The 14,873-nt window shown below is 43.3% G+C and overlaps 1 protein-coding gene across 4 annotated transcripts in view; it reads left to right on the forward strand.

Moving 5' to 3' along the window:
• The first annotated feature begins 2,864 nt into the window (after positions 1-2,864).
• PLCB1 (phospholipase C beta 1) overlaps positions 2,865-14,873 on the forward strand; it is a 401,171-nt gene continuing 389,162 nt past the window's right edge. For all 4 annotated transcript variants that reach the window (XM_037405583.1, XM_037405580.1, XM_037405581.1 and 1 more), the window contains exon 1: positions 2,865-3,283. In XM_037405583.1, coding sequence (XP_037261480.1) covers positions 3,185-3,283 — 99 coding nt within the window. In that variant the 5' untranslated portion in view covers positions 2,865-3,184. The remainder of the gene's footprint in view (positions 3,284-14,873) is intronic.

A 14,873-nucleotide genomic window follows, 5' to 3' on the forward strand; every position in this document is an offset into this window, starting at 1 on the left:
CCTTTCTCCTGTTTGTCTACACACATTTCCACACGTGTATCTAAAACATACTGTGTATTCCAGTTTATTACCCTGGAAATTAAATACTGGTGCCTAAGCACCTTACATAAAAATTAATGCTTCACAGGTATATTGCATTCAAATAACTTGTATCATTTACACAAGGCAATCATTTTACTGTCAAGGCTGAGATTTTTGAATCTACAGAAATGAAAATATCAACAAGTCAGTTCTTAAAGCAATGTAAGACCAGCATGTATCACATCTGAGATGTACAATTTTTAATTACTTGAATAAGCCCACTGCTGGGTTTGTTTCTAACAATACATCTTTTCTTTAATTTCTTGGGACTAAAAGGGGCTGAGTCAAGAAGAAATAGAAGATACGCATAATACTTTAGATGAGGCTTTCTGCACATTTGGAGAAAGCTGTCTGGTTCTTCTCTTGCCGGACGTGGTCCAATCATCTAATGATAAGATACTCCTATTCCTTCTGAGTGTAGTGATCCTGCTGAATGTAGCCGGTTTCCAGACCACTGATCCCATGCTTTGTGCAAAAGAAAGCTTGAATTTACACATGTACTGAATTTAAGTATTTGCAGTATGTACTACATACCAAGCAATGTATTCTTAGCTGGAGCAGATGCTAATTAAGCAACAGCGCTAACACATAAGCTAACTGTCTGGTTTGAAACTAAATTCTCACTGATTTCACTGAGCCCAGGATTTCAGCAGAGGCTGAATCATAAGCACTTTCCAGAATTGTTTAAAAGGCACAGTTGTAATGGCATTTCCTTTTGTGCTGCTTCTTCCTTGTGATGCAAAATCCATTAGATATCTGCCATATAAAAGGGATATTTCTCTTCAGCCAAATACCATCAGATTAAAATACTTAAGTCTGAAAAGCCACAAAATTGCTCTAAACAATACTTGATATCTGAAATACCCGATATCAGTATCAGAGCCTATACTGATCTGTAGGATCACCTCTTCCATGTTCAGACCAACACACTGCTAGGAGTCTACGTATCATCGTGATTTGCAATCGTCTTTCCCTAACAAAGACTGTACAGAAGGCTAGGCCAAGTGAAATGTATTGTGGGCTTGTTGAGAAAACTACCACAGAGGTGCCACCATCCATGGCAGTTTGACACCTTCCAAACCATTGATTTCAGCAGACTGCTGTGAACACAAATGTCGATGGGATCACAGACAAGTACTGTAGCATCAGTGCTCTTGGCTTTTATTTTCTGGAGGATCTAAATATTATTAATTTGTATATTATATGCTGGGATGAAAAGGCAGTTGTGAAAATCTCTCTCCCTTACCCCATCGTAGAGCAATCCTGCATCAATTCAATCAAAATCTACATCAGCACGATCAAACCCAGATTTTGTTGTTTCTTTAAGTTATGGCAAATGAACAGGGATGAAAGCACAGCAGTGAGAGAGCAGACTTGCATCCTGACTGATGTGACACCATCATTGGCATGGCAGGTTGATAAGAACAAAAAATAGATTGAATGGATTAATTGGCCTTGGAACATGTACGCTGCCTGCATGGACTATTGTAAAGGAGCAGATTCAGGTCCCGCTAAAGGCAATGAAAAGTTTCTTATTGAAGGAGGAGAAGGATTTGGAAGAGGCCCAGAGGAAGAACTTTAACAATTCTGTAGCTATCATTAAGAACAAGTTGGGAGTCCAATATGCCAGTTTTGTAGCTTTTTAATCAAAAAGAGAACACCTCCCCACTCAGATTGTATATATTTTTACCTAGTAATTTTTTGAAATGTCATTCCTCTGAAACAAAATCAATTTTTCTTCGAAGACATTCTTTCTACATCGTTTGCTTTGTCTATAGTAGAAGTTTGGCCTGCTGCCCCTAAATCATAAGGGTCAATTGCAAACCTCTACAGAGAAATTAGAAGTCTCATGTGCTGTGTCATCTGATGCTTTATCTCTGCTACAACTGCACAGGGGCTCTGACAGAGAAGGTTATTTGTGGAGCACATATAACTGTTCTTCAAAAACCTTTCCTTAAAAACCCTGGACTTGAGATTTTGCTGGGCAAGAGGACTTTTTGCCATCTTTATGCCTTTTGAATTTAGTGTGCCTAAAACTGAATTAAAGTCATGTCCCTTTGTTCTAAGAAAGCCCCTCTGTCTTGTGAGAGCAAAAAGCTTTTGTAAAGCAATTTCTGTGTACTGAAAGCATGAAGCTTTGGTGGAAAGTGTATGCGCCACTCTCTTTAAGAACCTTTCCTCTTTTGGCATCCTGTTCATCACTTTGCAGGCTAAGTGGTGCCCTTCCACTCTGCCTGTGCCATAACCACTTCTTGAAATTGCACTCGGCATCCCGTGTGCTCACCCCTTCTGAAGCCTGACGCTGGCCACAGGTACCACGGGTGGGCTACTTCTCTCAGCCGGACAAGAGACACAGACACTCACCTGTGCCCCCTTCTCAGGCGTGACACGGTGCATTAGCGGAGGCCAGGGCGTCCTGCCTCGCCCGCCGTGCACGTCCAAGCGAGTCCCCGTTGTCCTCCGCGCTCCGGGCGGGCCGAGAGGGCTGACCCGGACCGCGCTTCGAGGAAGGCAGCTGCTGGGCGCTGGTGGCCCGGGACCAGCCGGGGGAAAGCGAAAGCCCCGGGGAAGGTCCCCGGCCGGAGTGCCCCCCGCCCCCGGCCGAGAGGAGCCCGAGGCCCGGCGCGCCCGGCCCCGCGGCGGTTGCCGCGCCAGCCGCGGCCGGCAGGTGGCGCCGTAGTGCCGCCGGCGCGGCGCGCTGACCTCGGCGCGGGGGAACCTCGGGGGCCGAGCCTGGCGGCGAGGGAGGAGGGGCGGGAGGGAGGGGAGCGGAGCGGGCAGCGCCGCGCGCTCCGTGCCCCTGCGTGCGTGCGTGTGTGTGCGAGGGAGCGGGCGGCGTGTGCGTGCGTGGCGAGCCGGCTGTATATAGAGGATGTGCCGCTGCATGGCTCGCCCCGGCCGCTGCCGCGCCAGGTCCCTCCGCGGGCGGCAGTGAAGCCTCTCGCCCTCGCCGCCTGGGCAGCCGCTGCGCTGCCCGCTCCCGGCGCGCCGAGCCGAGCGCGGCTGCCGGCCTCTCTCCGGGGACCGTTTCCGGCGTCCCTCCCGAGGCGGCCGCCTCCCGCGGCTTCTCCGTTCCGGAGGGGAGCGCGTCAATGCGGTGCAGATGGCCGGGGCACAGCCAGGGGTGCACGCTCTCCAGCTCAAGCCCGTCTGCGTCTCTGACACGCTGAAGAAAGGCATCAAATTCGTAAAGTGGGACGATGTGAGTAAGCTCCCCCCGCGCCTCCCCTGCTTCCCCCGGCCGTGCCCCACACGGGGCAGGGCGGCGGGGGCACGGCGGGGTTATGCAACGCGCAGGGCGCATCGATCGGGCGGGCGTGCTCCGGCACACATGTTGCGGCCGCCCGGGGCCGCCGCCGGGCCGGCCCCGCTCTGCCCGCCAGCGGGAAGCCGCGGTGGGCCGGTCCGCGGGGCGCCGTGCGCTCTCGCCCGGTGTGGGGGGCAGGTGCGGGGCGGCGCGGTTGCGGGCGTCCCCGCCGGGGCTGGGCGCGCGCCCTGCGGAGCCCGAGGCAAGAGGCGTTGTTAAGCCGCCGGCCGTCTGCCGGGCAAACTTTCTCCGAAGGTTCTCCCGGCTCACTTCGCTTGGCCGGTGCGGACTGTGTTGGGCTGGCTCCTTCCGCGAGCCTCTTCCTCTCCTGCCTCCCTTGTTTTATTGTGCGCCTTTCCGCCTCTGTCATCCTAACTAGTTGTTTCAACCTGTTCCCTATCTGTCTTCTGCCATCTCCTGTTCCCTCCTCCGATTCTCTCTCCTTCCTTCTGGCTCCTGCCCTTCCCGTTGTCAGTCTTTCGGGGGGACTTTTCGAGCCCTGGACCTGTTCTCCCAGGGAGTGCCGTTGGGGTCCCCCCGCTCATTTTCCTTCCTCTGCAAAAGGCACTCTTCTTTCTTGGCTCATTAGGGCATGAGACTTGCCTCAAAATGACATCCGCTTTCCCCTTACCTTACCACTTGCTGCTTCACAACCCTTTACACTTGTATTGCCTTACATAGGAGAGGAGCGTGGCTTTCACTTCACCTTTGGTAGCACAGCTGTAAGCAGCTGGGATTTCTTTCTTCACTTGCAGGTGATGCCTGGGACTGTTTCAAAGAAAGGTAGCTTTTCTCTGTTTAGCCTTCCTTTCTTGCAGAGCGCAAAAGTAAGCCTGAGAAGGAAGCAGAAAAAATGAGTCCTCTGCTAGCCCAACTCCCACAATACAACGTTGGGTGATTGCGTTTCACTTGCATGTAGAGGAGCAGTTGCCTCAAAAAGTCTGTCTGCGAGTAGTGTCTGGAGATGGAGGGGCATAATGGGACGTGAGCTGTGGTTGGGAAAGAAGGCAGGCAGGCTGAATGTCAGAAGAATTTGTGAGAATGTGAGGATAACTCATTTTGAGAGCCTTAACACAGCTCTTGTATTTTTGCTGCAAATTCAGCTGTGCTAAAGACATCCACAGCAACAACTGGAGGGACAACAGAGAGAGAGGGAGAAAGAGAAGTTTGTGTCTAACAACTGTTCTTGTCTTATTACGTATCGCTGTTTTGCCGTTGCTTTCAGCCTGTCCAGCAGGCAAATGTGTGAGCCTGAGCTCTATAAACCTGTGATAAACACTCTCAAGGAGAGGAAGAACACCAAAAAAATGAACAACTTGTAGAGTGAAATTTTATTTACAGTAAGAAGCCAATACATTTTAAATAAGCTCAGCAACCTGACCTTGTCCGCAGTAGTAAACATTGGCTTGACACTGGTTATTCATGTTCAGGAACTAAGCTTGAATGACTTGCCTGAGAAATGTTTTCCTTCGGTTGGTATTTTCCTTAGTATAGGAAAAGGCAGCATAACCTCAGCCTTGTCATTACAGTTATTGTTTTGTTTTTGGTAAGTTACCAAGAAATTTCCACAGGTATTTGCAGAGGCCAAGCTAACAAAGATTTAAGCCTCCAGACTAAAAGTCCAAGCAATCGGGCAGCAGTATAGAATTATTAGGTTTTTGCTATTTCCCGAGTAGTTTATTGCAGACATAGAATTTGAAGGAGAAGAGGTGTTCTCCATGCACAGTGGATGTTCAGTGGATAACTTGTCCGATACAGACTAATTGGGAAAAAGATTTTCAACTTTAAACCTGAAGGCTTCAGTTAATAAAATATAGCTAAATTCTGGCAAAAGATGTGCATTTCGGGTTAAAGGTGTTACAGTGATATACAGGTATTACCTGGAATGTGTGACTGAGATGAGAAGGAGTCCTGTTGTGTTCAGTGAGCGCTTTCATTAGCAACCTTGTGAAAGTTGATACATGTTAAGCTACACACTGTGATGAAGAGTACTAGCATTAACTCATTGTTGACCATGCATTGTGTGTATATGAATGTATTTCCCACCCTCCAGCCCTGTTGTCTTGCCCACAGTGTTTCTGCTCAGAAGTGGAAGCCCCGCAAAATCAAAGATCTTAAGGCATTAAAGATTTGGCACTTTGGCTGTAAGAAGGTCTTTAGACGAATGCGTGTTTGGAGACTTTGAAAAGTATTTGCCACTGAGTAGCCAGTAACCACTTCAGAGCCTTTGTTTTCTATCAAATTAATCTGCTTGAAAGGTTTTTAAAAATGATTGTTATTAATCTGAACCTCTGTGGTCTGTCATGTAAATAGGCATGCACAAACTCTCTAGTGAAACAATAGGCTGTAATGAGAAATAGTAAACTACAAAATGTAACAGTAAAATAAAATTGACCATAATGAGTACTTTGGCTCTGCTGTGCTAACGGGGCTGTTCGGCAAGTGAGGCTCACATACTGATGTTTATTATGCACTATTTTCCATTTACTGTTTCTGAGTGAGAACGGGATCAGTTCTTCCTCATTGCCTGTGCACTAGGGCAGCATTCGTTCCTGTCCAAAGCATGCCCTTGTAGTACACTTCCCTGCTGTTTTGTTCTACAGTTCAAAGATGGCTCTATTGACTTTGCTTTACATTTCATAAAGCAAAAGGGTGTTTTTGGGGAATGCCTATGACTTGTACTAAGTTTCAGCCCAAAGCAAAATTTTTCCAGCTGAGTTATAAACCACTGAAAAGTAATGTGTGGGGTTTTTTTTGTGTGTGTGCTGTTTTTTTGTGGTTTTTTTTTTTTTTTTAATGGGAATGCTGGAAGGATTTAAACCAGAGCATGAGAGGCGTGTAAGGAATTTCATGGTGTATAGAGTAACAGTTGTTAAAGAATGTATTTGCCAGCTTTTAGAAGGATGCTGCAGCTTGCTGTGCAGAGCCGTCTGGCAAAAGCTGTAGTGATACAGACTTAAAAACCGATCCACCCATGAACTTCTCGTCCTGAGATTCTAGTTGCTCTGTGCCTAATTATTAATTCTGAGGCTGCTAATAAGCAGGTGTAGTACTGATGTTATATGGACCTCCTCTCTGAGGGACAGCAGTAATAAGCCTCATCCTGTGCCTGCCAGCCCTGTGATGATGATCCATTCAGATAGAGAAACACCTTGCCTGAGCTTTGAGAGGAGAGGAAGAGGTTACATCAACCACTCAAGATCTCATGCAGGCAGGCAGAAGGCAAGCAACTCAAGAGGCTTGAAATTCCATTTCCTCTGTGGATTGTCTTCAGTTTCTAAATTGGGATAGAGTTAGGATCAATTAAAAAGTTCTGGCTTTGCAAGACAAGACATACTTTCGTGCATTGGGTTTGGATATAATATTGTTTACGCTATGCAATGCCTAATACCGTCTATTCACAAATTCTTCTTTTCCTCATGAAGTTTCTGTTTTATTCTGTAACAGTATTACAGGTTGGAAAACAAATTTTAGAATTAACTCTTGTTCTTGATGTGTAGATTGGATTCACAAGGCACTGAATAGAAATAGCTGACATTTGAATAGGTGAAAGATAAAAGTGACTCATGGCTTAGATATTTGTTCTGTGGATGTATGTGTGTCTGCTTTAAGATGCTAGTTGGCTGAGCACTTGCTTCTTCAATGTTTCTTCGTGCTGCCTTCAGTTGGGCCTTTATAATCACTTCTCCCTTACTACTGGAAGGAGACTGGGTGTCATAAGTACTGGTCTGGTATTTGAACAGATGCACTTTCATTATTCTTAGAGAGAAGCAATAGCTGTGAGAGAGAGGGAGGGCTTAAAGAAGAACTGACTTCATCCGCTTTGCTGTAGTGAAACCCAGGTTATAATAGCTCTTCCCAATGAGAGTTTTAAAACAGTTTAATAATACATAAATAAAAAGAATGCAGTTAAGCCCACAGGCGAGGCTTTTTTGTAGGGGGTAAAACTTAATGTAGCAGAATGTGTTGCTAGCTGAGAAGGTTAATGAAACCTGAGTCTAAAGGGCAACTTCTCTCAGGACTGATCTGACGTCTGAAGGGGTTGAAACCTGCCTTGGCTGTCTTTGTTTTTCCTTTATTTTTCTCTGGCCTGTAGTGGGAACAAGATAAGATGTAACTGAGTTAACAAATAGCTCAACAGCTAGAGCACAGCTGAACTGATATTTTCTAAGAGCAGTAATTGGCACGCTGAAGCAAGTTAGTATGATGGGGTATATTAAAAAATAGATTTGTTTTCAGTTCCTGCTTAAAGGCTTTCTTCTCTTCCCTAGTGATAATACATACTTTGCATAAAGAATTTGACTGGTCTCTCTCTGGCATACATTGTTTACTTTTACTTGCAGGTTAACTGTATCAGTAAGTAAATGTAACTCTACCTAAATAAACTAAGGGATATCATTCCAATTTTATAGTCATATATTTTTTTCCTAATATTTAGCTACTGAAACAAACCTCCTGAGAGGTAGCGTTGTTTAGTGGATACAGCACTTCACCAGGTGTTCCAGTGAGCAGCAAAAGTGAACCTAGGTCTTTTAAATTCTGTTTTAATGCCTTTCTCTTAGAGCATCTCTTCATCTTTATAATACATTTTTGAGCTCAGATGGTGAGTCTATGTAAAGTTTTCAGACTTCTTTGTTTAGAAGCTTTTAAAGAAGACTTTCAAGAGTATGAGATAAATCTCCTTTAGCTTTACCAGTAAATATAACATCAGAGTATCATTATTATGGATAAGTTGAGATCAAACAAAGAAAAAACCTGGACATTTTCAGAAGTGATTTTAAGATGCTGATGCTCAAGTAACTTGTTTTTTTTCCCTGCCTTTTTTCTTTTGTTTTTAAACTCTGCACAAGTCTTGACTACAGTAGGTTGCTGAAGCCATGAAAAATGAACAACCATTGTTCTGTGTGTATAAAAATAAAATGATAAACTGAAAAGAGTTTATTTTTTTGAATGTTTTCAGTCTGGAGAGAAGTTAGTCCAGCATTCTAGAGTTTTTGTTGTGTTTTTCTTTTTTGCTAATCTTTCTGTAGTGCACAAGTATCAGCTCTGTGCTATATAAAAAATATTTTATCTAAATGAGTAGAAGTTGTGGTTTCGGTCTTTTGCAATAAAGGAGAGTAGTCAGATTGAGTTTAAAATTTCTCAGCAGTTAACCTTTAGTAAAGGGGAAAGCCTGAACCTGGTTATCTCCATTGGAAAGCTCTTGCTAACTTAGTCTGGGACGAAAAAAGATTTGGATCCCCTGCAGAATGGTTAGGTGCCTACCTTGGAAGATGTGGTGAAGACTTTACATGTTTAAGTCAGATATAACATCTGTGTTATTGTAGCATCTGAGCCCTTTGGAGTATTGGTAGATACTAGGGAAACTGAAAACCAGAAAACAACTCTTAAGGAAATAAGGAATTCTTTGTGAAAGGGAAGCTACCAGTGAATTCAAGTTGTGCACTGTAGGCTTTTTCACTTTAATATTTGAATGCTCAAGACCTTTCTTTTTTTTTTTTTTACCAAAGGCTGTATTGAAATAGAGAACTAACTCATCACTATGGAGTCTTTTATCTACTGTAAAGTAAATGCTTCATAAGCATTTTTCAATTTATTTTCAAAAGACCCATTAGATGACAAAATGTGTTCTCAATTCTAGGTATGCAGGTCCAAATGAAGAGCCCAACATAAAAACCTACTAATTTTTAATCTGCGATTAGAGACGTTGGACCTAATTTTCAGATTGCATAGCACCATACAGTCAGATGTTCAGAATGCCTCCCCAGTGATTTCGGATGAATTTGGGCTCAGTGTATCTGAAAATTAGAAAATGGAATGTGGCCTTCCAGTACCTAAAGGGGGCCTACAGGAAAACTGGAGAGGGACTTGTGACGAGGGCATGTAGTGACAGGCCAAGGGGGTATGGCTTTAAACTGAAGAGGGTAGATTTACATTAGATATTAGGAAGAAATTTGTCACTGTGAGGATGGTGAGGCACTGGCACAGGCTGTACAGAGAAGCTGTGGCTGCCCCATCACTGGAAGTGTTCAAGGCCAGGCTGGATGGGGCTTGGAGCAACCTGGCCCGTGGCAGTGGAGTGGAATCTAGATTATCTTTAAGGTCCCTTCCAACCCGAACCATTCTATGATTCTATGAAATACAGTTCCAGTATCCCCTCAAAATCAGAATACAGCATTTATGCCCATGAGCAGACTGGTTTAAAAGATTTGTTTGGCATCATGTAAGAACTCTGCAGTGGAGATAAAAGTTTTCCTGGTTGGCATTTGGCTACTTCTGCTATAGAGTTCTCCCTTCATTCCTTTTTTTTCGTGATCGCATACTTAGCAGCATCTGCAACAAACAAGGACTCTTGCAGACAAATCAAGACTACGTGTGGTAAGGCTATAATTAGCCCAAGAGTGTGGAGATCCTGATAGACGAGGCAGGGTAGTCTGCTTCTGAGAAACAAGTTCTGCTCAGGGTGGCTCTCTTAAACTTGCAGGAAGTTAGTCTTTAATTAGCAGAATGATGCCTTCTGTCCTGTCATGCCATCACCGAAGTTCCTCCATGGTTTGACCAGTCTCGTAGTGAAGAATATTTTCCTGGATGTTCCTATTGAATAAGTGGAGTTTCATTTTATGGGTCCTGCAAACTCAATTCTTTTTTTTTTTTATTTTTTATTTGTCCTGGTTCCAAACTCCAGCACTTATTGCACCTTCTCCAATAGTTCCTTTTTGCAATCTGTTCCTTTATTCCTTTACACAGCAGATTGGGTTCTTCTGCCTTCAGTAAAAGAGGGTATCTTTACTTTTCTGGATTATTTCAGGGGTTCATGGCAAACCTGGGGGATGGGTACTGTCTCTCTCTCACTCATGGTTCAGCTGTCAGCCTGAAGTAATTCATAGTGCTAATTGGCTAATCCTGCTTAGTTTCAGTCTGAGTATGCCCAGTGTATTATGGTATTATAACAGCTAATATATCTGCTGCCCATGTGTAAACTGTGTTTTTTCTGTTCCTTCTCCTTTGCTCCTTCTTGACTCCCCCATGCCTATAATCCCCCTAGCTTGTGGGGTGGCAAGAAAATCCTTTGCAGGGACTCTCCCCACACCTTCTCTGCAGCCTTACATCCTTGCTCACCCAGCATTCAAGCCCTTTTGCCAAAGTGAAAGAAAAGTTGCAGAATATTTTGCCTCTGCCAGAAACAATCTGTATTTCTTAGCTTTGTGTTTGGAAGCATTTTGGCAGAAATTTTTCAGGAGAAGGTTCAAGCAAATGAAATAATGATGTGTGTAAAAGTTGTCAGGTTATATTTGGGGATGTTCAATGTCTCTAAAAACCTGAGGCAAAACTAGGAAACAATGGTTTGGCTTAATAAGGCGGTGCTGTGAGCCCCATCTGTTGTAAGAGCTGAAGATAAAGGCTGGTCTGCTTTCCTTTTTAAAATCTGTTGATGTGAATTTTGACTGCAGCTGCTTCTAAGAAACATCATTATCTGTGTATGATTTATTAAAATGCATACTCATCTGACTCTTGGTCTTGCTAGTTGACAAAGCACATGTAGATTTTCATTCCCCTGTAGGAATTTTTCATCTATGGCAGGATTGACCCGATATTTGCATTGCAGGCACGCTAGTCCCAGCCTGTGTTATTCTCTGATGATTTTAACATTGAACTGTGCTTGGCACAAAACAGAGTGTCAATAGTGTTACGCCCTTGTTTTAATACATACTGAATGAAGTACAGAAAGTTCTGGGAGCAAGGGCCAAAGCCTGGGACGTAGGTGGCAGAGCGGTGCGCCCTGCTGTGTAGCGGTTCTTTCTCACCTCGCGTCTCTTCAGGTCTTCCCAGTGATGGTTGAGGGGTAGGGCAGAAGGCTGTCTTTTGTGGCTGGATGTGTAGTCTGGTTGTGGGGGTGCTCTGAGGATTTGTAAGTAGGGGCATATGGTTGGAAAGTAACTAAACCAAAGTTTCCACCCTCTTTACTGTTTGGCTTTGTATAATAGTCTTTGTTAGTCAGTAGTATTAATATGGAGGTGGCACTTTTGTTTGCTAATGTTAGATGCAGTCTATGGGACCCACACTTAAAATCAAACCTTGAAATGGTTACCTGGTGGGCACTTAAATATGGATTTGTCCATTGATCTTTTATGCCGGTGTTTTGCTGTGCCTGGTTGGTAAGGACCCCAAAGTTCTCTGTGGCACTTTGTGGGCCTAAAATTGAAGCCTCTTTGTTTAGAAGTATAAAATAAAGTATATTGCTAATGCAGAATCTGAGATTGTACAGCCAATTAGGAGGCAACTTAATGGAGTAAGTATAGAACAACCACATTACTCATTTGAGGCTGTGGGATTGGAGGAAAGTAGAGAATTGTCCCAAAGTCAACAAATTAAAAAGGTGGGGGGCTTTTAAAGGTGAAATTAAAAGCCCTTTAGAAAAAATATTCACTGAAGTTTAGACTGGTATGATATGCAGCATGCTGAGACTACCAGGTTAGGGCCACTCTAAGTTTCTTTTATTCAAGGAATTTGCAATAGCAATCTGTTGGAAACCAAGCCACAGCTTGGCACGAACACCCATGGGTGGCATTTAAAAAGCCTGATAACCCACAATCATTTGCATCATTGACTGGGACACTTCCTTTTTCTTCTTCCTCTCCATTTTCTGGTTACAGCTGATTTTTCCCTTGGTCACCTCCTCCTCCTCGGTTTTTTTTTTTTTTTTTTTTTTTATATCCTTCGAAGTGTTCCAAGAATCTGGGGCTCTTACCTGAAGAGCTGCTTGCTTTGTTGACATCCAGAGGATCATAAGAGCTATGCCCCTACTAGATATTTATGTGTTAATTTCCAAACCTGTCAGCTTTAGAGATGTACAACACTGACATTTTTTCCTCCCCTCTGTTTTATTCTCATGTTTTGGATCTGAGGGGATTAGAGAACAAATAAGTGTCTGTTTCCTATTTCCTTGCCCTTCAAGTTTTGTTTGGGGTTCCATGTCTCCCCCTCCCTGCCCCCTGCTTTTTATCTGTTGTGTCCTGTCTGTTACCCTTTCCTTCGGGGTTTTATGTAGTTGATAAATCTTTTCAGGAGAGTTATGAGATAGGTCAGCTCTTTTGGGTGTGGAAATTAAATTAGTGGGCTTCAAGATGCTCTCATGAATGACTGCAGGTGTGTCTTCTAGGTAATAAACCACAGATATTCCCATAGAGTACAATAGTTTTTGTAAATAAATGTACCAGGCAATTGTAAATTGAAACAAGTTTCTATTTCAGAGCCTTGAACTGCTCTTCTTGTATGTATATTGTATAAAGGGTTTTTCGTGTATCTTTTTGATTGTTGCCTGCCTTGCAAGCCCTGACTGGAGAGCAGGAGAAAAGCAACAGACCTGTTCCATGTAACAAAGGGCTCCGCATTAATGTGGGGTGGGGAGAAGGACTTGCGGAGCGGACTAGAGAAGTTTATTTCCATTCCTTCAGTGCTAAGGAATATGGCTTTTCGTGGCTTGCAGAATATATAATACATTGTGCATGTGACTTTTATTGCTGCTGCTGTGTGGAAGAGTTCCTAACACCTGTGACATTTTTCTCAGGTCCTACATTTGTATACAGCATGGGGTTGTCGTGTTAATAAGCACGTTGATTGTGCTATGCTTAATGTCAGAGTAGGGTAGTTAACTTAGAAAAGAGGCATAATGTACAACAGCCTCTTTTTTGATTAAAAAAATCCCCTACAACCAACTTCCTGGAGCACAGAGGATCTTAAATTAAGACTCATCATCCCTGTCATGATGAGGTTTCCTTTATGTCACCTAATAGGTATTGAAGACTCCACTCATCCTTTGCTCTTTTTGAGTCTGATTATAGTCAATGTTTTACAACCTGCATCAGCGAAATTATTACTTTCATAGCTGTTCATCATCAGCAAAGGCAAATCCAAACAGCTTTTGGGTTGAAACAACTGATTTGAAATGATTAACCAGCAAAATTGATCAATTCCAGACATAATTGCTTCACACTTGCCTGTTACCCATTGCTTCCTTCTCCACACCTCTCCGCCCCGGCCCGCCATAAAAGGTGTGTATCTCATCCAAAAGCATGACACTTAAGTCTTTTTCTTTCCTCATTTTACATGTTTACATACAGGATGCATGGGACATAATGAAATAAGCTAAAAAAGGAGAGTGTTATCTCCAGAGCAGGTTTTTTTTTTTTTTTCTTTCTCTTTTTGAATGGCAGAGGTTTAAGAATACTTTTGTAGGAGCTTGTGGATATAGACAGCCAGTCAGCATCTCTTCAGGGCCTAGCATATTTTAAAACATAAATTTGCCTGTTGCACTCAAACAATACCCGACTCTCAGGTGTACAAAATGCAAGAAGTTATGGAGAAACATGGGAAAAAATAGATGATACAAATTTTGTATGTCTGTTCCCTTAGGGGAAGTGCATACAACACTTTTCTTGTAATGAAGGGAAAAAAACATTGGTGGCATTTTGTGAACGAGCTCAGATCCCAGCTAGGATGTTCCCATAGCACTGCTGGGCATTGGTTCAGCTGCACTTGTTCCCAGCCTCTGAAAGCTTACGTGATACCTGTTTGGGTATTGGTGTACCTGCGGCACAGTTAATCCTCAGTCCAGATCTTCCAATTACAAAGGGAACTTTTACACTCATTTAAGGGTTTGATCTTGTATTTCTTCTTAGTTCAGAACTTGCTCTTCTATTTGTATTTCTGTGGTGGATAAAAATATGCTTCATGCTTGACTTAATTTTATTCTTCTACTTGTTTCCCTGCAGGCTTCTGACCAGTACTGGGCCTGTCACTTAGCTTCTCTGGGTCTTGCTTTTTCTAGCTGTAAACTGGGAATAATTCAGCCTCCCTGTTTCATGAATGCCCGTTGCTGAGAGTTCTGTATTCCATCACAAAGGACTGTATTGGTGATATAATGTAAACAAGTGTTATTTTCTTGCATCAGAAATGGCACTTGCATAAGTTAGTTTTTATTTATTTATGATAATGTCGCTCATCGACTTTATTTGCACTTAAAAAAACCCCACACTTGAATATATTTGATTTACATTTGAACCTATTGGAACCCATTTATTTGCTTAAAGCAATACAAACTGACCTCACACATTGCTGCTTTTGAAATAGGTGAATGCTACAGCTGTAAAATACTTGTAACACTGTAACAGAAATACGCAACCTTTTTTTGAGGAGGAATTGTGTGTTTAGCCTGGATTCCTGTGGAGGTAAGACTCAGGCATTTTTTCTGGTCTGCCTGGCTTCCTCCTCCTTTCTGTGCTCCCTCCATAACTTTTCAATCGAGTTTGGCAAACAGGTAGAGGTCTCAAGACAACAGCATTTTTTACAGATGTCGTGAAATATAGTAGAGGAAATGGAGAAGAAATCCTATTAGGACCAGGCTGCACTGATGTCAATTACAGTTAGGTACCAGGGAATCCTGATGGGCGAGAGATATAGTGTATGCCTACCTGTGGAAAAGGCT

This window comes from Falco rusticolus, chromosome 12 (genome assembly GCF_015220075.1).
Source record: "Falco rusticolus isolate bFalRus1 chromosome 12, bFalRus1.pri, whole genome shotgun sequence".
Classification (NCBI taxonomy): Eukaryota; Metazoa; Chordata; class Aves; order Falconiformes; family Falconidae; genus Falco; species Falco rusticolus.